Source organism: Galleria mellonella, unplaced genomic scaffold (assembly GCF_026898425.1).
Source record: "Galleria mellonella isolate WM207_F2 unplaced genomic scaffold, CSIRO_AGI_GalMel_v1 utg133, whole genome shotgun sequence".
Taxonomy (NCBI): domain Eukaryota; kingdom Metazoa; phylum Arthropoda; class Insecta; order Lepidoptera; family Pyralidae; genus Galleria; species Galleria mellonella.
The window spans coordinates 4359605-4383365 of NW_026441990.1; the positions used below are offsets into that span (position 1 = coordinate 4359605).

A 23761-nucleotide genomic window follows, 5' to 3' on the forward strand; every position below is an offset into this window, starting at 1 on the left:
ACAATATGAATTCAATAACTTTATTAATCAATTATGTATCTAAATGGGTACAAATACTTTACGGGTTACTAAAAAACTACCAATATTTAAGTTAAAACTTACAAATAACATACAAGTTAGACGGCTGGCAACACAAAAATAAATCTAGCAATACTGTTAAAGGTAATATAAAATATAAATCTATCACAGAAGAGATAAGTAAAAATAATCATGACAAAGTAAACATATTTTTAAAATGCACTGGATTTTATAGAGAGAGATACATTTTAATGTAGGGACCAATTAGGTAAATGTTCTCAAAAATTGTCTGGGATCTCCAATAAAACTTGTTAATCAAATGACTGAATTATATTCTAAAAGTTCACGACCACACAATTGGAAGCACAGACTGGATACAGTCAAGGTCAAAAAACCAGTTGTATATTTAAATGACTCAGACTGGAACTAGAAGCTGCTTTATAAAAATACTCTACAAATTCTTTATGGCTGTCATAATTAATATTCAAATTTGAGATCCATTATTAGTTTATATTAGTCAGTTTACAGTTCTCCATAGTACTAGAAAGCTACTTGAATATCTTATTACTAAGTGGTTATTGCTTCATAGATTACACAGTATAAAATAAATGTAACCTAATAAGGAATACATTTCCATAATAAACAGTTTAGTACAAAACTTGTTCCTTAAATAAATACTGTTATAGTTGTTTACCAATGATAAGATATATGACTATTTCCTTGAGACTAAGTATTACTTCATCATACAAGTTAAGCAATACTCAACTATATTTCATATTTAGGCCATAAACAATTTAATCAATATTGACTTTCCTTATATATGATGTCAATGAAGATATCTCACTGCTCGTCTCACTGGGTATTCCATTGAATTCAATCTCCTCACTTAAATTCTGGGTGTCCGATGTATTCTCAGTGACAGCCCAACGCTTGTGACTCGGTGCATACAAAACCAGTAGTGCAAATATGTATATGTTCCACATTCCATACACGCCAGTGAAGAATGCCGAGGTGTATTCGATCTCAATGTTTTCATCCCATTTCCACTGACCCTCAGCAACTTGCCCCAGTATAAAACCAATAACAGTCAGTGCAGCACACAAAAGTGTGGCTAACATAAGGAATTTAAAGCGATAAATAATACCTTCATAGTGCAAGCGCCTCACAGAGCACATGGTGGGTAGGGTCTGCCGTTTGTTAGATATATTCTTAAAAACTTGCCACACCATGTAGCATAAGAATAAAAAGTACACTCCAGTCGATATCCCAGCCAGTATAATGAATGTTAATGCCAGATTGGTTCCGATGTCTGTCACCCAGATAGAGTAAAATGGATTCCGAAGTTGCACCCCACGTTCACACATATCAAAGATAAATAAAGAAATGCACCCCATTGCAACAGCACTCAAATGACGCCAGTATTGTTTTAGTGAGCTTTGTGCTGATATATCTTGTATTAACATGTGCTCCCCGGCAAATATGAGCCAAAAGGAGAACAGCATAGCATAAAATACACCCTGTCTTATGTCTCCCAGTAGTAACATAAATGGAAGGTCAAAATGCAACGTCAGATACTCAAGTGGCATATTAAGCAGACATAAAGCCAATCCTAAACATAGTAACATCTTTTCAAGTAATACAGGTTTTCTCTGTAACATATGAATGCGCCTCCAAAACCATACCAAAATAGCTATGATACATGGGAAAAATACAGTTTTTAATGATACCCAAACCATTGTGAAACCTCCATTTTGATGGATGACGGTCAGCCAAAGGTCTTGTAGGTGTCCAATGTTAGTGTTCATATCAGGCGTGTCAACAGGCAGTCTGACGTTGAGTAAATAAAAATCATGGTATAATGAGCCGAGTTCAAACAGTGGTATGGCTGAACAGTTGTATAAATACTCGTCATTGTGAATATAACAATCGAGGTGCCGTTTTTCTATGGACTGAGTGTATAGCTTCCATTCATCTTCCGGATCGCCCTTGTTTTGATAAGCGAGCCGCGCATCTATCGTGACAACACTGCGAGGCTTCACTTCCATCTGAGAATGGTACTTTATTTCGAATTGCAACACCCCAATTAAGTTCTGTTGCCATCTAGAATAGTCTAATGTATTGCTATCGCGAGGAATCGGCATTTGAAACGCAAAAACGATGTCCGCTTCGGAAATGTCCTGATGCAAATCTTCGAGGTTGATCGATTTACAAGAACCGCGTCCGCGATTATAAAACCACTTTGTCGTGTCATTTTTCACTGTAGAAGTATCTTGACACACAGTACCGAGGATAGAATTTGCGTTCGCTGGCGTGGGTGCGACTAAACCGCCGATTAGAAAACACGTTATTTGACATAACAATAAAAAGGTCATTAACACGGCTAGTTTACGCCCGCTAAGGTTTTCAATTATCGTCCCAGTCATTTTGGTAATTAAATCAAACAATACAATTGAACACGAAATAAAATCAACGAGAAGAGTCCATTGTTCTTATTTTTTTTCGACGCGCTTCGATTTGACATGCGCTGTAGCTGTGTTGCCAGCTTAAACTTATCGCAACATAACAGTTGTGAAACGTAATCGTTATTAACTGTTTTTAATATATAACTATTTTTTATTATTAAATTAATAAATTATAATATAAAATAAATTGTTAATAAATAATAAATATAATTCTAAAACACAATATGTTAATGTAAAATAAATTTTTAGGGTTCACAGTCTTTGTCCTTCATCAAATTTTATGTCATAATTTTATTGTAAAATATTTATGAACACGTAAATCAATTGCTAGTAACGGATAATACCATATAGCTAAAGTAAGCATTGAAAATGTCCACAATAAATTAATGTTGCTACTAATTTACTAATTCGTATTCGCTTTACCCATTCCAAATCCCCTGGCTCCTTTATAAAAATCATTAATTTACGTTATTTTCAATTTATGTTATTTTATGACCCCGACATCCCCTTTATATAAAGTAGTTTCATTAGTACTACCGCTGCCTGATCCGAGCAAGCCGGAGCAGCATGAAGCTTGTTGCCCGCTCGGTAAGATATATGACCTGCGTTCGGAACCAAAAAAATAATGAAATCAATTCAGTTACACCCTTTTTACGTATTTATTTAATAATATTTATCTAAACGCTTAAAATTTTAACAAAACTTTTGGTTCCAAAGCGGGGCGTTATTCATTGGTGTGGCTTAAATTTTATTTTCGCCATAACTAGAATTATTGGCTCAATGTGTAAAATGGTCATTTTACATGTTTGGTGCTTTTGTTGTTGTCAAATGAGCTTATATTTATATAGATAATAATAATTTTATCATCAAATATGTAGAATGGCTTTGTAGTATATCAAGTATGACAATTTTAAATGGAATAGCGGTGTATTTTATTTATAATAATTTGCTTTTATATTAGTTATTACAGCATGATAAAATTGAATTTATTTGCATAAAATAGTTTACAAAGTTTATTTTAAACTGTAGAACATACTAATTTGTATGGAACAAGAGCAAGAATAAATTTAGAAACGCTTAATTTAATCATTTGATTAAACTATAATGATATACTATATTTATTATATTGAATTATAATATATTTAAATTTTCGACGTTCACCAATAATCTTGTTCTTGATTCATATTGGATGTATTTTTGGGTGAGAGAAAATAACTAATTGTATTTTATATTCCTATTCCTAACTGCACACAAATACGGAAATATCCAATTTTGTTTTGTTTTTATTACTGCGTTGTGTGTTTATGTTTGATATGTTCTGATTTTGTTTGTTGTTTTTTTTTCTTTTCCTCACTACCACTGCACGCTGTCCCGTTTTATTTAACACTATACGTGTTATTTTCATCCCATCCTTTCACCTAACGGTTTTCTTTGACCCTCTCCCAATCCTGTTCCTTTTATATCCTACGCACTGGACGCCGCCCGCATGCAGCCAAAGGACGCACCAACATCGAACTGAGGGAACAGTTCATTCTTGCCGATGGAGTATCACAGAGTATGGCAGCGTTCCGACCGCGTACGCCCCGCTCTAACACAAATACACCTCCATCCACTGGACCTATCACAAAGGTAAGTAGCTAAATGCTGCTATTAAATTATTTCATAATAAATTCTTCTCTCCTACAGGATAGAACTTAGTTATAATTCGCACATATACTACATAAAGCGCACTGTAGTTGTTGGAGGGAGCATCGGTTTGGGATTTCATTTTGGCTTTTTTTGTTACAATTTGTACATGGATTATCATATCCATATGCAAATTGCAGTTTCGAGAATACAGCATGTGTTGAGCTCGTAGCGTTTGGTCGTATTGCATTAGTGTGTTCAAGCTATGCGTTGATGCACAGGCTCGTGTAGTGTTTTGGTGTTGTTTAGTATACCACTCATTGGATCCACTGCATTGGAGAGGTGGCACATCAACGCATATGGATGTTTTGGTAATGTATTTTGTTCATCCTCTCCCGCTAGTCCCATCATATCCGCATATCGAAAAAAAAATCGCGTTCGTCGTTTAAACGTGTGGACTAATCGTAACATCAATGTAAACAAATAATCCGCGTTTCGGCTAAAAGATTGGCACTATGAAGACAAAAACTTGTTTTTGTTAAGAATCCCCTGCCCTCCTTAATCAGTCCCCGGTTTTGTATTGGTGCGTTTAGCTGAGGAGTTTATGGAGCAGCTGAAGCCAATATTCGAGGCTTTACGTCAACGGGAAGAACTCCCGTGCTCGTATCCACTTCACGTCGGCTCAACACATGGCACTAAACAGGCGTTCATATACGGCCATTCAAGATCTCAAGGTTCGACGACACCGGGCGCTCACCACTATACTCACCACCATGGATATCAGCCGTCGCCAGGATACCATTGGGTAATGCTAAATAGGCAATGTGTTAGTGTCGCGGTTTGTTTGCACATTCAATTTCTAATAATCAACAGCTCTTTTGTTTATTTTATTTGTGGTGTAAGTTATTTTATTTTTATTGTGTTAGTACATAGTAATCAACCGTCAAGTCCAATATAGTTCGGCATGCTTGTATATGTTGAAAGTATCAGTAACGTGTCTTTAGTTATTACTATAAATAATTTGAAATTTCTTGTATGGCTGACATACGACATAACCATAAACTTATTAAATACTCATTATATTGATTAATATTGTGTAAAAATTATTCTTTATGTTTACAAAGACAATTTATATACAGGTAAGGGAACGGACGGCCCGATCCGTGCCAATGTCAGGCGGTGGTGTTGCCGGTCGAGCTTCGAGATCCTCTCTCAGCGCAGGCACACCAGACTCGCTCAGTGATAACGAAGCTGCTAGCGGTCTCGGTGCGAGATATAGAAAACCTAGTGTACCCAGGTCAGTGATTATTTTTTATAAGTATTACTTAATTTTTTTTTTCATTATAGTCAGTTTGATCGAATACAATGTCTAAGATTAAAGTGTGCCTGTTTAAATTGAAACACGATTCTGTGTTCTTTCAATTATCCGAGCGAATGTATTTATTAAATAATTAAGTGTGAATATGTAGATTGAGACATTAGTCGCACAATATTTATTTTTTTAAATACACTGAAATTATTAACCACATGCAAATACAATCGTATATATATGTATATATCACTAGCTATTTATATAATAAATTTTATAAATTTTACTAGATCAACGTTAACACCCGGTGGATCACGGCCAGGTTCTAGGCCAGGATCAAGAACAGGTTCAAAACCACCGTCAAGGCATGGATCAAATCTATCCTTAGACAGTACAGGTATTGTTATAATGTTATTTTATTTTATAATATAGGTACATGAATTCATTATTTAGTCAACAAAAAGAAAATTATACAATAATAGAGTCAGAGTCGAGCTTCTATTATTTATGTATTGAGCCAGTTAGTAGTTAAAATGTATGTATTCTTATATTTCTATATTTTTGGTTTAGATGAAGTAATCACGCCATCACGCATACCAATGCGTAAAGTGACAAATACGCGAGCGTCGACGGCACGCGCAGCAGCTACGGCCAGCAAGCTTGGAGTCAGTACACCAAATGGTAGCTCAAGGCCTCGCACGCCAACTGGATTCTTAACACCTGCCAGTGGAAGGTACGTTTCTTAATTAAAATTTCTATTCTTTTATTTTCACTTTCATAGATAGAGATAGATTGTGTTGAGATTTTTGATATATACCTACGTAATTTCAAAATCTCTATAAAATACGTGATTGCAATATCATGATCTATATGCTGAGAGAATTTTTAATTAAGTACATACAAATATTTTAATTAAATATATTGATGTTTCTTATAATATGAAACTTAACAAAACAAAATTTGTGAATAACACTCCTAGATAATCAAATTTAATTTATGTTATTTATATGAATCTCGATCGCTACATTAGGAAAGTCAAAATTCGGATAAAATTTAATGTCCCATTTATCCAGTGAAAATTTTTGTTTCTTTTTAATAAATATTAGATACGGAAATCTATCTTTATCTACAATTTTATTCACTTAGACATGAGGAGTAAATCATATTTATTTCTTTTTGTTATTATTTTAACTTATTGACATAAACAACAGTTACCTAAAAAAATGTTCGCACTGTTGTACTTTTCATGTTTAAAAATAATAGGTGATAGTTTAATTATATGGTGAACTGATAACGCACGGACAGGTACGGTAGCGGAGCGATGTACCGCACATCCAGTATACCCACACTGGCCCCCGTGCCGCCGCTGCTGAGGTACACATTGAGAGTTTGTCATGAGTTGTTTGCCGCGCCATATTTGTGATCAAAATTTTTATAAAACTACATACAAAACACATATACAATATAAATTTAATTCTTTTCTTTGTAAAAGTTTTGATCGCAATTTAATGGAAATATCACTGTGATGAAAAAGCACGTCATTTGGCTTCATAGGGGTATAGGTGAATGTAGCGACGCGCAATAGTACAGGTACTACAGGAAAAATGGGCGCACTTTTGTTTATGATCACACTACTCGAAATGGCCTTTGTTGATATTCGTTGAAAGATTTTGAACACTTTCTATAGTGCAGTATTAGTGGTGGTGGTAATATCATAATAGGCATACAGCTATATAGCATGAATAAGTAGTTAAAACTAAATCTCATTAAAATGCGAATTTTACTAACAATACAAATATAGTAGTACATTTATAATATAGTTATTTAAATTTTCTTTCTTTTTCCTTTCCGCATGCATCGATTACGGAAACGGATAAATAACAGCTCAACACATTCCCAGCCATCTTCTTTGGCTTCTGAACATCCTAAATCTCATAATCATCCGGCATTCCAAACCCAAGGATGTACAAAAATTCCCATATATGTCGGTTCTCGTTCCCAGAGAACACCATCTGTCGAAAGACAAATAAAAAGGTCTCGAAAATCACAATCTAGAGAAACCTCCCAAGAACCTAGCCCAACCTCCCAAGATCCTTCAAGGAAATCCGAGCAGAGAAGTCCAGAAGACGATTCCTCATTGCTCAGCATTTCGGGAATGACGAGCGACAATGAATATGAGAGTAATATAAGCGAGTCAAGCGGTGATGCGTCAAAGCCCACACAACGTGATGCCAAAGGGTACAGGCTTGTAGACTGCTAGCTTCGATTTCTGCTCGATAATTATGATTGACGCTCCTTTATTTTGGAAATTGTTTTGATATCATGTTTACTCAGACTTTCTCATCTATCATTACGTTGAATTATATGTTATCTACATCACAATTCCGACATCAATCGTTCATCTGTTCTGTTTGATTATGGCTCGTGAAATCACTTATCATAACCTATGACCACTGTCAATCTTGTCATTAATGATTGTGTTTGCGTGAAATATATTTTGCTTGAAGCATCTTTTTATATATATTTCAACTCACAGCTTTGATAACGCCTTAAAACGTGGAAATAAGCGCTATCTGCTTAACATCATAAATCTGTTCGTTTATCGCTTTATCTTACATCTCAATTTGTATGCCTTTTTATACTTATATGTTTAGTTATATGAAAATTGAATTGTTGCACATAAAACCATTATGACAATAACATTATGCCATTTAAAAATGTACTGAAAAAGTATTTTTATATTGCAAAATTCAAGTGCAGTTATATATTATCGAGTAAATAATGCATTACAGATTTTTGTTGGATTATTTTGCATTATATAGTATAATATTGTTTAGAAACGAATTGTAATTAATTATTGATTTCAGTACATTTTTTTAATATGTATACATCTGCTCTCTGTTATTCATATTTTCATTGCTTAATGTAGTAATCTAAAAACATTTATGTTTTTAAATTATTATGTAACGTCCACATAGTCTTTCTTTTCTTTAATATTTTGTTAATGCACATGAACTTCTTATTTTTACAAGTCATGAACAAAAGATTCTTAATCAGTATGTAATTTTAACTTTGCACTGTCTGGAATATTTTACACAATTTTTTTACATAATTACTTTTATAATAGCATGTGCAATGACATTACCTATAGTAATATTTATAATCTTTTCTGTTTCCAACTAATATTTTTTCTTATGTGCTCGCTAACACCATCTACATAGGAGCGGGTCCTTTGCCTCTACAGAAGGACAAACGCCTAGCAGGAGTCGCATCCCTCTATTAAAGGATCACCATACTAACTGTAATCTCAATAGGTAATTTTATCACTAATATACATTGAGTGTGCTTTTACTGTAGTTATTAGTGTGTTTTGGAATGTTTTGAATGTTTTATATATATTCTATTTTTTTTTTTACTAATAAAATTGTGTTTGTTGTAGTGCGTAGATAAAGTGTGAAAACAATTGCTTTCGTTTATTTAGTTTGTTTGCTATTTACCAAATGAGTTTGTTAGAAATTATTTGTATTTAGGATACACATAATTTGTAGGTTTACAATAGAATTCAAAAATTTGTGGTGTTTGGTTTATCTTGTTAAAATGTTTGTAGATTGCATGATCTTGTATACAGTTTGTAAGATAATTAATTTGTTGATATTATAACAGGCAAAGGACGCCGTCAGGAAGTACAACACCCGTACGGTCAGGCCAGCAAACCGCCGTGACGCGGTTGTTGCGCAAGCCTTCGGACGCATCCGATAGTGGTGCCCCCGCTACACCAGGCTCCCGACGTGGGACTCCGGCATCATCTCGAAATACGGAGAAACGCGAACCATTCCGACTGTAGACGAAATGTTAGAAAAGCCAATCTTCGACACTTGAAAAGTATAATTTTTAAAAAGTGATATTTTTAACTAAAGTTTACTTTTTGAAAAATATAATATTTGTGTGCCGAATTTAAATCCATGGATTGCTAGTCGCTTTGAAAATTCTATTTGACACATTTATTTGCAGATTTTTTTATCTCTTAAGCGAATAAACATACATACTTGTAACATGTATCCCACCTTTGGACAAAATAAAAATCTTACATCATTGCGGCTGGCATTCATGGAGGCAAGTGCCCATATTTATTAATAATAATACTAACAATGAATTAACCAATTCGCGAATTAAGCCAAGCTTAAAAAAAACGAATTTGCGAATGTGGCTTTTTAGTTAAGTGGAAACAATAGATGGTAGTAGTAAAACTTAAAGTCTGCACTTGTTGCCTTGTATACTTATTTTTTCTACAATTCGTGCGATTATTGTGCACGTTGGAATATTTTATTTATTTTGTGCTGTCAGTATTCCCCGGTTCTGTTTAATATTTTGAGCAATTCGTCAAAATAATTACGTTTCAATGTGAATATCTCCCTTATTTATTATCGACGTTGCCATAATTGTTAGTGTATGTTTTGTATGTAAAATACGTATTTGCGTCTCTCTATGGAGAGTGGGAAAAGTGTGATTTTTTTAACCTGTAATATTTTTCCTTTAGGGACCATTTTGTTAATTGAGTTGTGGAGAATAGGTGATCATCAGTTACCGCTTTTCGTGGTCACGTTTGTCACTTAGTAACGCCAGACTAGGTGTTTCATTAGGAATCACTAAAAGTTGTTGCTGATGATTTATGAATAGGTGATAATAGTGTTATTTATACATTTTTTTTTTGTAATGCACAATCATGTTCTCTCGTTTAGTTTATTTTTTGTGTTCAATATTATGTTGTGATTTGTCACTATTACTTTATTAAAATGTACATTTATGTATGAGAGTTCTTATATGTTTAATTGCACAATTTATTTGAAATCATGGGAATAGAAAGTCTTTAGAATTGTTATCGTGGCTGTCGCCAGAGTCACGATTACATTTTGTTTAAAATCTGCTCATAAAAGAATGTTTAATTTTTAAGTGATCTAACTAAAGTACACTGTCGCAAAAAGACATTTAATAATAAAATGCTAAGGATATTTTGCATGTGTTGTATGCAATAAATGCTTTAAAATGTAACCTTCTTCATTTGAAATTGTTAACCATCACTTACACTTATTTGTTAATTTTTTATTATAAATCTGACTTTACATGTAAGCCTTCATTATTATAGTTATAAAACTATTAATCTGGTCATTTTTATTTAAATCATTGTTGTATTTGTTAATTATAAAATCGAAGCCTCTTTAATAAAAGCTTTCATTTTTGTATAAAATAATGATTCTGAAAAGCTACAGTTTTAAAATCTCATTATTGATTTCAAAATATATAAAATAAAGAATAACAAATAATATGTTTGTATTTTTATTTATATCCTATTTTTACCATAGCAATATAAAATAATTAAACATACTGTATGTATGCAATTTTAATACCAATAAAATTTACATTTTTTAGATAGTATAAAAGACTTGGAAAGAAGGAACTATTAGCGTATCCTGTATCCTGCGACTAGGCCCATGGTCGCATTGTAATGTTGAATAATCTCTAACCTTCCTCAAGAAATGAGATTAAATACAAAAAAATATTTTTAAATAGTATTGCTAGTACCAAAGGTTATCACGTTCAAACCAAACTTTCGCTGTGTGAAAAAGAAAAATGTGTTGACTTGCCAGTACCGACAAATTATGTATAAGTATTTTCAATTAATAGTGAATAACTTTTTTAGCATAGAGTAATTATCTATATTGAAAGTTGACACAAAAGAATCCCCTTATAAGATGTTTAATAAAATAATTTGATTCATGTTTGAAAACTACTTGAATCTAAAGTAGACAGCTACTTTCCCGCAGTTTTGTCCGCGTCCATAAGTACTTAAAATATCCTATATGCTAAGTTATGATATAACCTACTCGTGTAATTCCATTTCAATTTGTTCAGTAACTTTTTCGTAAAAGAGTTCCTACGTAAGAGTTCCATCCTACTATTCATTTTCATAAACTTTACATTAATTATATTTAATTATAATAGTATTAAACTTAAGCCACCGGTTAAAATGTTTCTAGTTATATTTGAGAAACGTGAAACGAGCTTAGACAAACAAATTATCATTTTATTTAGTTCGTAATACTAGAGAATATATAAAAATAATGCAATAAAATTGGACGAAAATACACAGAATTTACAAAGATACAAGGAAAGAGAAATAATTAAAAGTTGCAGAAAAATTCATATGATTTAGTGTATTATTTTCAATATTTTTTTTTATGCAACATAGAATGGCAAACGAGCTGGCGGCCCACCTAATGGAAAGTGGTAACTATCGCCTGTAGCCATGAGCAGTACCATGGACATGTCAGTGTATACTTTTTCGTTCATTATACCCCCCATGCGTTGCAATTCCTGAGGACTCGGGTGTTATTTCTCTGTACCCAGTATTTATAATTAGTATTATTATGCAATGAAGGAGGTTAGCAGAAAGTAAAACACTCGTTGATTGTTTTAACCTGGTGTACTTCGGAGTAAATATTCGTTACTTAACATTTCTTGGGACATGTATTACACCTTCCCTGAAAAAGTAAGATGTAATATTAGGGTATTCCCTCTCTCGAAGGTATCAATCTATTTACAAAAATAAAAGATATTTTTATAACTTTTTATTATAAATATAATAACTTAGTCTTAACTCTGTGTACTCTTACAAACGTATTTTTCATTACAAATGACTACATTTTTAACTCAGTGCGAAAGTTCAATCCCTTAAATTTATTATTATTTTTTATTAAATAACATGTATTTACTTCTACATTATTCATATTTTACTCAATATCTAACTCTTAACGACATTACTTTTATGTTCTGTTAGGAACTATATGTTACATACATAAAATATAACTATAACTATCGATGTTTGAAATTATTAACTCAATTCCATCATTTTATTAAAATATAGACGCGTAATTCTAATATTTACCTTAATACTTAGTTATCAAATTTTACTAATAAATTTCAAGATATATTTAGTAAGCACTATTTTACATTGAATCTATCCCTGATAAATTTATAATCTACAGCACTATATGAACACAATACACATGAGCAGGAGTGGAAAAAATAGTTGGATCATTCTTATAGATAAAAACGTGTCTTTAGACTGTTTGGTAAAATAACTGTTATCTGATGTAGCAAAATAACAATAGCAACTTTCCAAACCGTTTATTATAACGTGTATAGTAACATTTGTAAATTATGGCAATACTTTCTGTAACTGTCAATATTCATTCCTGTATGTAGGTATTTCTGTGTTGATTGTCTTATTTGTCATTCATGTATTTTCTTCTTGCGTCGTGTTATGTTTTTGATTTAATCATTTGATTGTTTGGTAAAAAATAAAGTTTTCAAATAAATTAATAAAGTGGTCAAGGTTATAATTTATGAAAAATGGTAACGTGCACCCTGGAGACCCCGCGTGACAAAGCTATGAGGCTCGTGCGCGAAAAGGACAAAATTGAACAAGAAATTGCAGAGTGGAATGCCGTATTGAATGCAAATAATATTGGGATGAGGGAGCCATTGGTCGATAGTGAAGGATTCCCGCGCAATGATATAGATGTGGCGAGGGTTCGGCATGCGAGACACAGAATTATATGTAAGAATGTAATATGTTATGTTTACCAAGTAATTTGCCATGTGGTCCCGACATAGAATGGGCCAACCTCCCTTTCCCGTGGGTTTATAGGTGACTAAGGGAGTTTAATAGGCGAGGGATAAGCTAAAAGTCTAATCAAGATTGCCAATCTGCCTGCCAAGCGTGGCAGCTATTGGTAAATCTCTCTTATGGGAAAGGCTTATGTAAAGCAGTGGATATGATGATGAAGTACTATTTACTACTGTCCACACACATACCATTATTCTTGTCTATAGTTATTAGCATAACCTTTACACTATGAGTGGCAAACCTTCGATCACAACTATTAGTCCAGTCGATCATGACAAGGCAAAAATATAATATTTTGCTAATCTAGCGGAAGATGCTCAGATGCAACGATCACACTAATATAAATGAGTAGTTATTAAGAATAATTTTCAGTTTTATGTTTTCCCTCTTAAAAAAATAAAAATGTAATATTTACATATATTACACAATACTATATTGTTTTATTTGAGATTTCATGAAGTATGTAATTGGTAGATTGCACAAGGTTTTGTCAGTAAACATTAGATCTTAAGTCTAATTAAGTCAGCCACCCCTGTTTTAAAAAAATATCTAAATAACCTTAGTAAAAATATTCAGACAAAAATGGCTTATCTTTTAAAATGATCTTTACAAGATGGAGGTTTTATACAAAAGTGAGTACCTTGCGTAGATTATTCTGCTGTTTTTACTTTGGAGCAACTGTGTTTATATGATTGTGTTTCGGTTTGAAGACTGAGATATGACAATGAATTTATAACCTACAGAGGCATCCTAGTTCTCTGGAATTCTCTGTATTCTATGATATTTATAAATTAATGTTGTCACATTTTATGAGATAGACCCTCAGCTTATTTGCCATATGTTGTATAAAAAAGGTTGATTTTTAAATTTTAACAATCTTTTAATTGGTTATTCATCACAGAAATTAACATTTTGTTATATTTACTAAATTATTAGTACTATTTAGCACTTTTTCTTACACATTCAATTATTAGTATCAGCCATTGTTGCCAACTGTCAAGAGGAGAATATTCTCTTTTCAGTTAATCCCATTTATGGACTGGAAGGATAAATATATCCTTGTTTTCAATTACGATGGTATGGTCACATGTGGAGTTATTATAAAAAAAAAGTAATTATGAATATTAAAATTATCTTTGTATTAAAAAATAATAATGCATTTTTTAAAGGGTGATAATGGAATAGTAACTCTACCCACACTATCGGTATACACAGGCAGGGCACCAGTGAAGGATGATAGATGAGGATGAAGCAGGTCAGTTAGCCCATAGTGACAAATTCAATAAGAATTGTTCACGATGGTTTCCAGGGGGAACCACATGGAGGTTGACCTAATAGGGCATATTAGGGTTATCAAACTCCATTGCTAACAATCCCTTTCCCCTCCTAATGCTAAATGTTGGCTCCATCTATATAGACATATCTGTCTACATGAGCTCTATATGGTCTAGCCCTACTTTCCATTAGAGAGATTTTCTCAACTCTTAAAAAACAGCAACCAGTTTTCGTTTTATAAATATACAATATTATTATAAATCTATATGTAACATAATTTACAGGCTTACAAAATGACCACAAAGACAAAATGAAGGAGATTGAGGTAGCGTTGGATGAGTTTTATGCAGGTGGGAGGTAAGCTAATATTAACTGTCTTTTATCCACAACATTTAATTATCACTTGAATGTATGTAATTACCAATTTAAGGTTTCAACTCAATACACATTTTACACTCATGTTGTGCTTTTTTTACAGTAATAATACTAATAATGAAATATTTTGTCCCACAAAAAACCAACTTCAATTGTGACAAAATCAGTTAATTTGAATTAAAAACTAAACTACTTAACCGACTTTGATAAAATTTCTATACACACAATCTGTAAATATCCAACTAGCGGCCCGTCCCGGCTTCGCACGGGTGGACATTTATAATAATTAATAGTTGGACATATAGTATCGCGAAGTTTTATGTAGTTATTGATATTTTCTTCAATATTGTAAAACATACTTTTGTTCTATCACCAATAGTTTCCGCAGCGCACGCGACGAAAGATATTTTATAGCATTTTTGAACACCTTGAGTTACGTTACTAAAGTTTTAGTAAGGAGCCCTAATCTTTTCTAGTAATAATAAATATAGCCTATGTTACTCAGGGTGAATGTAGCTTTCTAATAGTGAAAGAATTTTTGAAATCCACAAAGTAGTTTTTGAGTTTATGAATTACAAACATACATACACACAAAAATACAAATCTTTTCTCTTTATAATATTAGTATAGATATCCATTCAGATAAAAAAAAGATTATTTCAAATTGGTTAACAACTGACAGAGTTACGTGGTAATAAACATAAAAAAAACGACACTACCAAATTGAGAACCTCTTTTTTGAAGTTGGTTTAAAAACCCAAAATGAGCCTCTTACGCATCATGATAGCAGAAATGGTTTTCAAAATAATGATCAATTGCCATTTAAGGAAAATAGAAAATCTATACAAATAATATAAAGAGGAAATATTTTATTGTATGTTTGTAACTGATAAATAAACTCAGAAACTATTTAATAAATTAAAAAAATCCTTCACTTATCACCTAAAACTACGTCATCAGTGATTAATAGAGATTGTATATTAATTTCGAAAATTCTATCTATTCATGCGAGGCTGGACTGAATCTCTAGTTTATCTATATAAATAAAAATAAATTGCTGAATATTCTAAAGTGCAGCATTTCAAAATGGCTTGCCCTATTTAGTTAATTATTTTTTTATTATGAATATATCAGAGCAAGATTCGTATGAAATAAATATTTGAAAAAAATTTTTTTTTATACAACTTAGAATGGCAAACAAGCAGACAGCCCACCTTATGGAAAGTGGCAACTGTCGCCTATAGACATGAGCAGTAGCATGAACATAACAGAGTATACTGTTTCGCCCATGATACCACCCATACGTTGCCATTCCTGAGGACTTAGGTGTTATTCATCTGTACCCTGTAAATTTACGCCATATCTCACCCATCAAACCGAAACACAGCCATGCAAACACAACTGCTTCACGGTTGAAACACGAATGGGACAGAGGTACCCAAGCAATCCACTTTTGTACTTATGACAAAGTGAAACATTTGTATTATTTGGATGGATACCTAGTTAGGTTAATTATAAATTTATTATATTCAATTATAAATATTATACTCCCATAGGGCTGATGGAGCTGGACCGTCAAACATGAACGTTCACCAACCAAATGCAAATGGTCACGTGCCCAATGGGCACATACCAAATGGCCATGGCAGCAATGGATATCTACCAAATGGCCATGCAAGCAATGGGGTCGCAAATGGTGAAGCACACCAGCCCCCACCGCGAAATGAAGCGTCGATTGAACAGCAGGTCACACCGATTGCATTAGTCGTCAATGTTTGCGAGGGCTCACCCGCTGATTTGGCCGTAAGTACTTAATTTTTTTTGATAGAGAAATATTAGGCAGAAAAAGAGATACAAGATAATAGAGTACAATAAATTTAAGATTGTGTTCCAAAAAACGGAAGAAAACGGACTTCGATTGTCGTAAAAAAAGTTATTTTGATTTAAAAACTAAATTACTGAACCGATTTTGATAAAATCTCTATGGTACCAATCTGTAAGATAAAAAGCTGTCAGATAAAAAAAATCCAAATTGGTTTATTAACGGACTTATGGGTTAATAAATATAAAAAAACAATCAAATCGAGAATCATTTTCTTTTTGAAGTTATTTGAAAATTAATTATACAATCATATATTTCAGGGCTTAAGAAGCGACGACGCGATCATACAATTCGGGTCACTGAACTCCAGGAATACGGAAGAGCCGTCTCTGGCACCCATGGAAGAACTCGTCACCCATTCAATCGGCCGTCGAATACAAGTGAAGGTCAAGAGAGGTAATTCCGTATTGAACTTGGTGGTCGTGCCGCGGCCGTGGCAATCGGATGACAACAGGCAGTCGCTGCTCGGCGCTAATTTGAGGCGAATAACAAATTAATAATTTAATATTGTTCATAACCGCGAATACTCAACGTTACCTGTTTGGAGGGCAAGCCGAAGTGTGGCAACATTGCATTTATCTGTCAATTTTTAAATATATAATGTTTCTGAATTTATTTAATTGTCACTTTTTTAAAAAAGTGATTTGATAGCGAACTAAGGCACAACAACAACTTTGTGTGTGACTTCTAATGCCTGGGTTTTAAAATGTTTTCGAATTCGACAAAACATGGTGTATTGCCTAAAAAAGATTTTAAAATGATGGGAAGTAATAGGAATGATGAATTGATAAGAATGTTAATTTTTCTAACGCAATTCGCGTGCAAAAATATTTATTGTTTTCACACGAAATTTTTTGTTAATGTCCTATGCATTACCCGTCGAGGGTTAAGAGATTAAGATAAATAAATATTTAATAATTAATATAATTAATTGTTATAACCTAATTCGTATTTTGCTTTGAACAAATACTTTTTTCTGTATTCAGAATAAGAGTTTTGCGTAGGTTTTTTTTTTTTAGTGTAATAACACTTGAATTTTTTATATATCATTGTATATTTTTTTGTTTTTGCTGCTGTAAAGAGTTAAAGAATTATTTATTATGCAATAATTATAATTAATTAATATTGCATGATTGATATTTTAGTTTGCTATCGAAATACTTTTTAAAAATAAAAAATATTGGAAAATTGTTTTTGAAAATTAAACATTAGTTCCGGTGTTGCCACACTTTGCAAGCTTCGGTATAAACGTTTTTGAATTCGGAACAAACATCATTTTATACAAAACAATGTGCTTCAACTTTGCCACGTGTCTGTACTGCAAAAAGCGTTCTAGGATGTGATTAAACAGTAACGGTTATTTACATAGAATTAAGGACAGTTTAAAATCGCGAATGTTTGTAATATATAAAAAAATAAAACTCCAAAAATGTTTATATTTATGTATATAAAAGTAACAAATAGTATGATTAGTAAGGAGTTAGAATTCGCAGTTCATGTTAAGTTATTTATATTTAAATAAAGAAAATCAAAATTGTTTTGAAAATTTACTGGTGATTGATGTGCCATCACGATGATTGATGGCACTTAATGGATTAATAAGAAAAAGGTCAGGAAGTTTTTATAATTGTTTGTAGCAGATTACATGTGATTTTTGCATAATTTCATTATTGAATCTGTATTTGTGATATAAAAATCTAAATTACAATTGCTCAGTTTCTTACAACAACTTAATTTTTGTAACTTGAATACATATTTAAAAATAAATTTTATGATTTATAACCATTGCCTTTTTTTTCTTCTCCAATTTTAATGCTTCAACTTTTTTATTTAAGTCGCTCTTTTTTAAATTGACTTCGCAGCCGCCATCTTGTTTTTCATCGTCGCCATCTTGTGATTCTTGGTCCTCGTCGTACATGTATTTCATGGAGCAGTCGAAGTAAAGCTTGTCTTCAACTAAGCGGTAGTCGGGCTTCGTTATAGTGCCACGGACGCAATCATGATAGTGACATACAATTTTTTCTTGTTCATAAGTTTCACAGGAGCCTAAAATTTTATAAAATTTAGATGTGTATGCCAGTCAAACATCTATTTTTTTTTATACAACTTAGAATGACAAACAAGCTGACGGCCCACCTGATGGAAAGTGGTAACCGTCGCCTATAGACATGAGCAGTACCATGGACATAACAGAGTACACTGTTTCGCCCATAATACCCCCCATGCGTTGCCATTCCTGAGGACTGATGTTATTCCTCTGTACCCTGTAAATTCACGCCATATCCCACCCTTCAAACCGAAACAGCCATGTAAACAACTGCTTTACGGTAGAAACACGAATGGGACAGAGGTATCCAAGCAATCGACTTTTGTACAGTCTCCTATCTTATTTATACTATTTGAAATAAAAAGACTTAAGGTCCATTTTACGTTAATTTGATGTCATTATGATTAAATCCCAATTCTTGTAGCGGTAAAAATCAGTTTGGACTGAGGATTGTTCTTAGTGGAAAACTTTGTGGACTATAACTGTATAATAACTGGTGTTTTTAGGAAAGGTGAAATAGATGATAATTCTAGATCAACACATGCTTCTCGTATCACACTTCATTTGGGAAAAATGCGTGTAACATGATACATACCGGGCCTCTGTACCCTGACAGTGAGCACAGCGCGCTCTGGTGCCATATTCTGGAAGTATACGAGGTAGCAAGCGAGCATGGTGCCGGTGCGGCCGCGGCCATGGCGGCAGTGCACGCCTACTACCTAAAAACATTAATGTATTTTATTCCTCACCTCAACCTTTATAACCTCAACTCAAACCTTTAAATTCCCACTGTTGGACACGAGATGAGGATATAAAACTTACTATTATTACCACAGAGTTAGTATAATGTTCTAAGATTACCTTAGAGTTTTGTTTTCCTAATACTGGACTCCTTGAGTAAAAATAGTTTTTTTTTTTATGGATAAAATGGTATGGTAACCCCGCCTGCGCTAACGGGATACGCTGGTGGAGCACCAGTGAAGGGTGATAGATGAGAATGAAAACAGGCCAGTTAGCCCATCATGATGAATTCATCAGGAATTAACCATGATAGTTTCCAGGAGGAACCGGGTGTAGGTCGACCTGGTTGGGTTTATTGCTAGTAATGGGATTCTCAGTCTTCATTACTAACAATCCCTTTCCCCCCAGCAAGAAATAGTGGCTACGAAACTCTGTTATACCTATTTCAAATTCCCTGTTTCTTTATATTACATATTTCTTATTAACTATTTATTCATAAAAGTAAAACCTAGAATTTTATTTTAATTATTAGAATGTTTTATCATTCTTCTTTAAATGGATATTTTAGCCCAAAAGAAAAAAAAATAGATAAGATTTATTAGACACTTGTTATTTTTATTAAAAAAAAAGGTATGTATTTAAATTGCCAGAAGTAAAATATTCCCTTACCTCCCCCCTTATAGCTGCTCGTTCGCATATTTCAATAAATTTCAATATCTGCTTTAGCGTCGGCGCACCGAACTCTTTTATTCTTATCTCTGTCCACTTTAATTTCCTCTCGCATTCGAGTATCGGCGGTCTCCTCTCCGGTGACAGTGTCACCAAATGATTAACTCCGACGTCCGCTAAGTAGTTGAGATTGGCGACCGTTTGCGGCCACCCCATTGCGGCTATTTTGTTCTCTACGAACCATGAGAAGTTATAAGGCGGATAGGACTCGTAATCCTTCTCTTGAACCGGCTCAGTGTTTCTCGATTCCTTTGGCTCGGTCTTCTCTTTCTGTTCTTCTGCGTATTTATAAAATAGTTTCGCTAATTTCACATTTGGCCTTATCTGTACGGTGCTCATTTTGTCTTGTACTTTGGCAATTTGTCCTGTAAAAAGGAGTTTGATTTGGTCACTTCGTACTTTTTGGTTTGAATTTAAATGATTATAGATATCTTGAGAAGTCAGCGTCATCTATGAGAGTCTTGAGAAGTAAGATGCTTTACCTCGGAAATTGTAGTAATTATTATCAGATTACTATACTTTACACTTATGTATATGTTTAAAAATATCATCTTTAAGATCTCAAGGCACGTTACACTACCTAATTTATATATAAATTATTTATATTAAAAATATATCAATTTTGAAATTAGAACACAACGTGCAAGGAATATGCTTGATTGATAACGACAGGAGTACCCGCCAATGTATGTAACTTCGTACATTTTTATTTTTACTTTGAAAAAAGAAATAGTAAACTACCATTAATTTTTTTAAGCATTTTGTAATTGGACACTACTGACTTTCCATTTGATGGAAAGTGTTATAGACATGAATCACAATGCACACCATAGAATAATACTCTCTGATGCCCCGTCGTGCCCCATGTGCGTTGCCATTCCTGAGGACAACCCCCTTATTCACAAAAACTAAAATAGCAACCTATTTTATTTGTCGCTCTTTTAAATTGAGAATTTAGCTAATGGTAACCTGGTGGGGTGAAAGGAATTGTTAGTAATGGGACTAGAGGCCCCATTCTTAACAATATACCTCCACGCAGTTCCTACTGGAAATCATCTTGATTTTTTTTAAAAATTCTTAGCGAGGAACTGACTTACTTTCATCCTCACCTATCATCTCTTACTGGTGCCCCGCCGTTAGCGCAGGCGAGGTTACTATTCCATTATCATCCATTAAAAAAAATGGTTAGCTGGTAGAGTATGCCATATTATTGTATGCCATTAAGCTTGCCACTTGTATAAAGTTTTAATATAGAATAAATATAGAATTAAAATAAAGAATAAATAAATAAATTTAACACATAAGGGAAGGACAAAACATTTTAATAGCTAAAATAGGTTTTTGAGAGATTGGACGTTTTTATTTATTTATTATAATGCATTCATGTACATAATATAGAGTTGTTACAATATTCTTAGGAAGAAAAAGTATATGAACCATGTTTGGATATAGCATAATTTTATTGATAGGTAACTAATATATATAATAAATAATCATGTAAGGCGTACTTCCATTCGTAATGCCTTGGTACACTGTAATTCGCACATCCTTCAACCCGAAAACACAGCCATGCAATCTTAGCTGTCTTACAGCAGAAACACAAGTGAGATACAGCTACCTATGTAAATGACTTTTGTACAAAGTGTACCCCTCCCCTCCACCCTAATTACTAAGATATAATTAATATTTGTATTGGATTACAACAAAATGTGTCAAGGGTGATATATCTAATGAAGATTCTTTGTACTTTATTCTAGTAACCTAAAAGTTTATTTAAATATTGTCCGTATTAAATTATATATGTACATTTACAACAACAAACCAAACGAACTCACCTCAAAGGGATTTCATTCACAAACAATTAACACTTTCACATAAAATCGAGGCGAAACCCGCTTCCGAAACATACAGTAATTATCTATAGTTTGTATTTTATTTTAAGAGTGTGCCGTTTGGAGCAGACATTTCGCCTGGACGTGTGCCAGTACACAGACGTTGGCTAACATTTGGCAGAGACAGACTGACATTTAGACATGGCTTGTAATATGCCAATTTATATTGATGAGGATTTGTTGTTCTATATTTTGATTTTAGTTTCTTTGATCAATGTTCGTATTAAGTCGATAATCAATATGCTCACGACTATAATCTATAATGAGATAGTCAGAGGCATTTTTTTAAACGATGATGATGAAATGGTATTCCCGCCTGCGCTGGTCGAAGTACGCTGGCGGTGTACCAGTGAAGGGTAACAGGTGAGGATGAAGGCAGGTCAGTTGGCCCATATTGACCAATTGAACAAGATTTAACTATAATAGTTTCCAAAGGGAACTGCGTGGAGGTCGACCTGATAGGGTGTATTGCTAGCAATGGGGCTGTTAAACCCCGAGTTCTATGATCGAGTATTGGGTTGCAGCGTATCTCTTAAACCATCACCAACACCAAACTGCGGTAGCCAACCCATCTGCCAAGTATGGCAACTACTGGGAAAACTTTCCTTTATGGAAGAGGCATATGCTCAGCAGTGGACAGTTAAAGGCGAATACGATATAACACGATTTAGATTTTTTTTTATACAATTTAGAATGGCAAACAAGCTGACGGCCCACCTGATGGAAAGTGGTAACCATCGCCTATACACATGAGCAGTACCATGGACATAACAGAGTATACTGTTTCACCCATGATACCCCCCATGCGTTGCCATTCCTGAGGACTCAGATGTTATTCCTCTGTATCCAGTAAATTCACGCCATATCCCACCCTTCAAACCGTAACACAGCCATGCAAACATAACTTCTTCACGGTTGAACCACGAATAGGACAGAGGTACCTAAGCAATCGACTTTTGTACAAAGTCTCCCTCTGGTTCTAAAATTGCAATAAAACGAGTATTGTCACTAAGAAGGAATAATTTTGTAAGTGTGAAAATGTGTGTTTGCCAAGTTCTTGTAAATTAATTTCTGCTGGAAAGTTGGTGCGCATTTCGACTACGCAAATAATCTATTTATAGCGTTAATGCCGTCATTAATATAAGTTTATTTCCAAGAATGACGTTACCAGATCTCCTTAACAAGACTCCATCGTTGTAAACATAATTTTTTGTAGTATTTTTATTATAGTCTATCGCGGCTGTTTCATAGAGCGCGGTACTTTTTTATTTTGTTATTTGTATCATTAGGAGTTGCAAATAAGTAAATAATTTGATAGAAAAATATGACACGCAAGTACCTTAACTTATTAACTGTCCAATACTGCAAAAGCTTCTCTCTTGCAGGATTTTACCAGTAGTTGCCACACTTGGCATACGGTTTGGCAACCGCAGTTAGATTTTGTAGATATTTTAAGAGGGATGATGTTGCCTATCTCTTGCTCTTCCTTAGTCGCCTCTTACGGGAAAGATAGGGATGGCCTATACTATGCCGGGACTCTATGGCATTGTATTGTTAGCAATGGAGTTCGACATTGCTAGCAATATGCCCTATCAGGTCGACCTCCACGTGGTTCCCCCTGGAAACCATCGTGAACAATTCTTGTTGAATTCGTCACAATGGGCTAACTGATCTGCTTCATTCTCATCTATCATCCCTCATTGGTACCCCGCCGGTGT

General features: G+C 33.6%; 3 protein-coding genes across 4 annotated transcripts; 1 reads left to right on the top strand and 2 right to left on the bottom strand.

Moving 5' to 3' along the window:
* Positions 1 to 6: 6 nt before the first annotated feature.
* LOC113511172 (protein wntless) lies at positions 7 to 2547 on the bottom strand. Its single transcript, XM_026894783.3, has one exon. It carries the CDS (start codon positions 2439 to 2441, stop codon positions 813 to 815), a length of 1629 nt encoding a protein of 542 aa, XP_026750584.1. The 5' UTR covers positions 2442 to 2547; the 3' UTR covers positions 7 to 812.
* Positions 2548 to 12657: 10110 nt separating this feature from the next.
* LOC113511125 (26S proteasome non-ATPase regulatory subunit 9) lies at positions 12658 to 18416 on the top strand. Its single transcript, XM_026894722.3, has 4 exons — positions 12658 to 13033; positions 14662 to 14734; positions 16309 to 16555; positions 16895 to 18416. Exons 1-4 carry the CDS (start codon positions 12826 to 12828, stop codon positions 17129 to 17131), a joined length of 765 nt encoding a protein of 254 aa, XP_026750523.2. The 5' UTR covers positions 12658 to 12825; the 3' UTR covers positions 17132 to 18416.
* LOC113511124 (dual specificity protein phosphatase 23-like) lies at positions 18062 to 23687 on the bottom strand. Of its 2 annotated transcripts, none has more exons than XM_026894721.3 (4): positions 21987 to 23687; positions 20092 to 20516; positions 19277 to 19400; positions 18062 to 18680 (listed from the first exon to the last, which is right to left on the bottom strand). In XM_026894721.3, the coding sequence occupies exons 2-4, from the start codon at positions 20488 to 20490 to the stop codon at positions 18391 to 18393; spliced, it is 813 nt and encodes a 270-aa protein (XP_026750522.2). In that variant the 5' UTR covers positions 20491 to 20516; positions 21987 to 23687; the 3' UTR covers positions 18062 to 18390. The 2 variants fall into 2 exon arrangements, with proteins under 2 accessions (XP_026750522.2, XP_031767942.2); XM_031912082.2 differs by lacking the exon at positions 21987 to 23687 and adding an exon at positions 21660 to 21794.
* Positions 23688 to 23761: the final 74 nt, after the last annotated feature.

What these genes read in the sequence shown, in the direction of transcription:
- LOC113511125 (XM_026894722.3), top strand. Translation starts at nt 12,826, where the DNA reads ATGGTAACGTGCACCCTGGAGACCCCGCGTGACAAAGCTATGAGGCTC. An exon ending in TGCGAGACACAGAATTATAT is followed by an intron (nt 13,034 to 14,661) that starts GTAAGAATGTAA and finishes CATAATTTACAG; the next exon opens with GCTTACAAAATGACCACAAA. An exon ending in GAGTTTTATGCAGGTGGGAG is followed by an intron (nt 14,735 to 16,308) that starts GTAAGCTAATAT and finishes ATACTCCCATAG; the next exon opens with GGCTGATGGAGCTGGACCGT.
- LOC113511124 (XM_026894721.3), bottom strand. Translation starts at nt 20,490, where the DNA reads ATGAGCACCGTACAGATAAGGCCAAATGTGAAATTAGCGAAACTATTT. An exon ending in GAGCAGCTATAAGGGGGGAG is followed by an intron (nt 19,401 to 20,091) that starts GTAAGGGAATAT and finishes TAATGTTTTTAG; the next exon opens with GTAGTAGGCGTGCACTGCCG. An exon ending in TGTCAGGGTACAGAGGCCCG is followed by an intron (nt 18,681 to 19,276) that starts GTATGTATCATG and finishes ATAAAATTTTAG; the next exon opens with GCTCCTGTGAAACTTATGAA.
- LOC113511172 (XM_026894783.3), bottom strand. Translation starts at nt 2,441, where the DNA reads ATGACTGGGACGATAATTGAAAACCTTAGCGGGCGTAAACTAGCCGTG.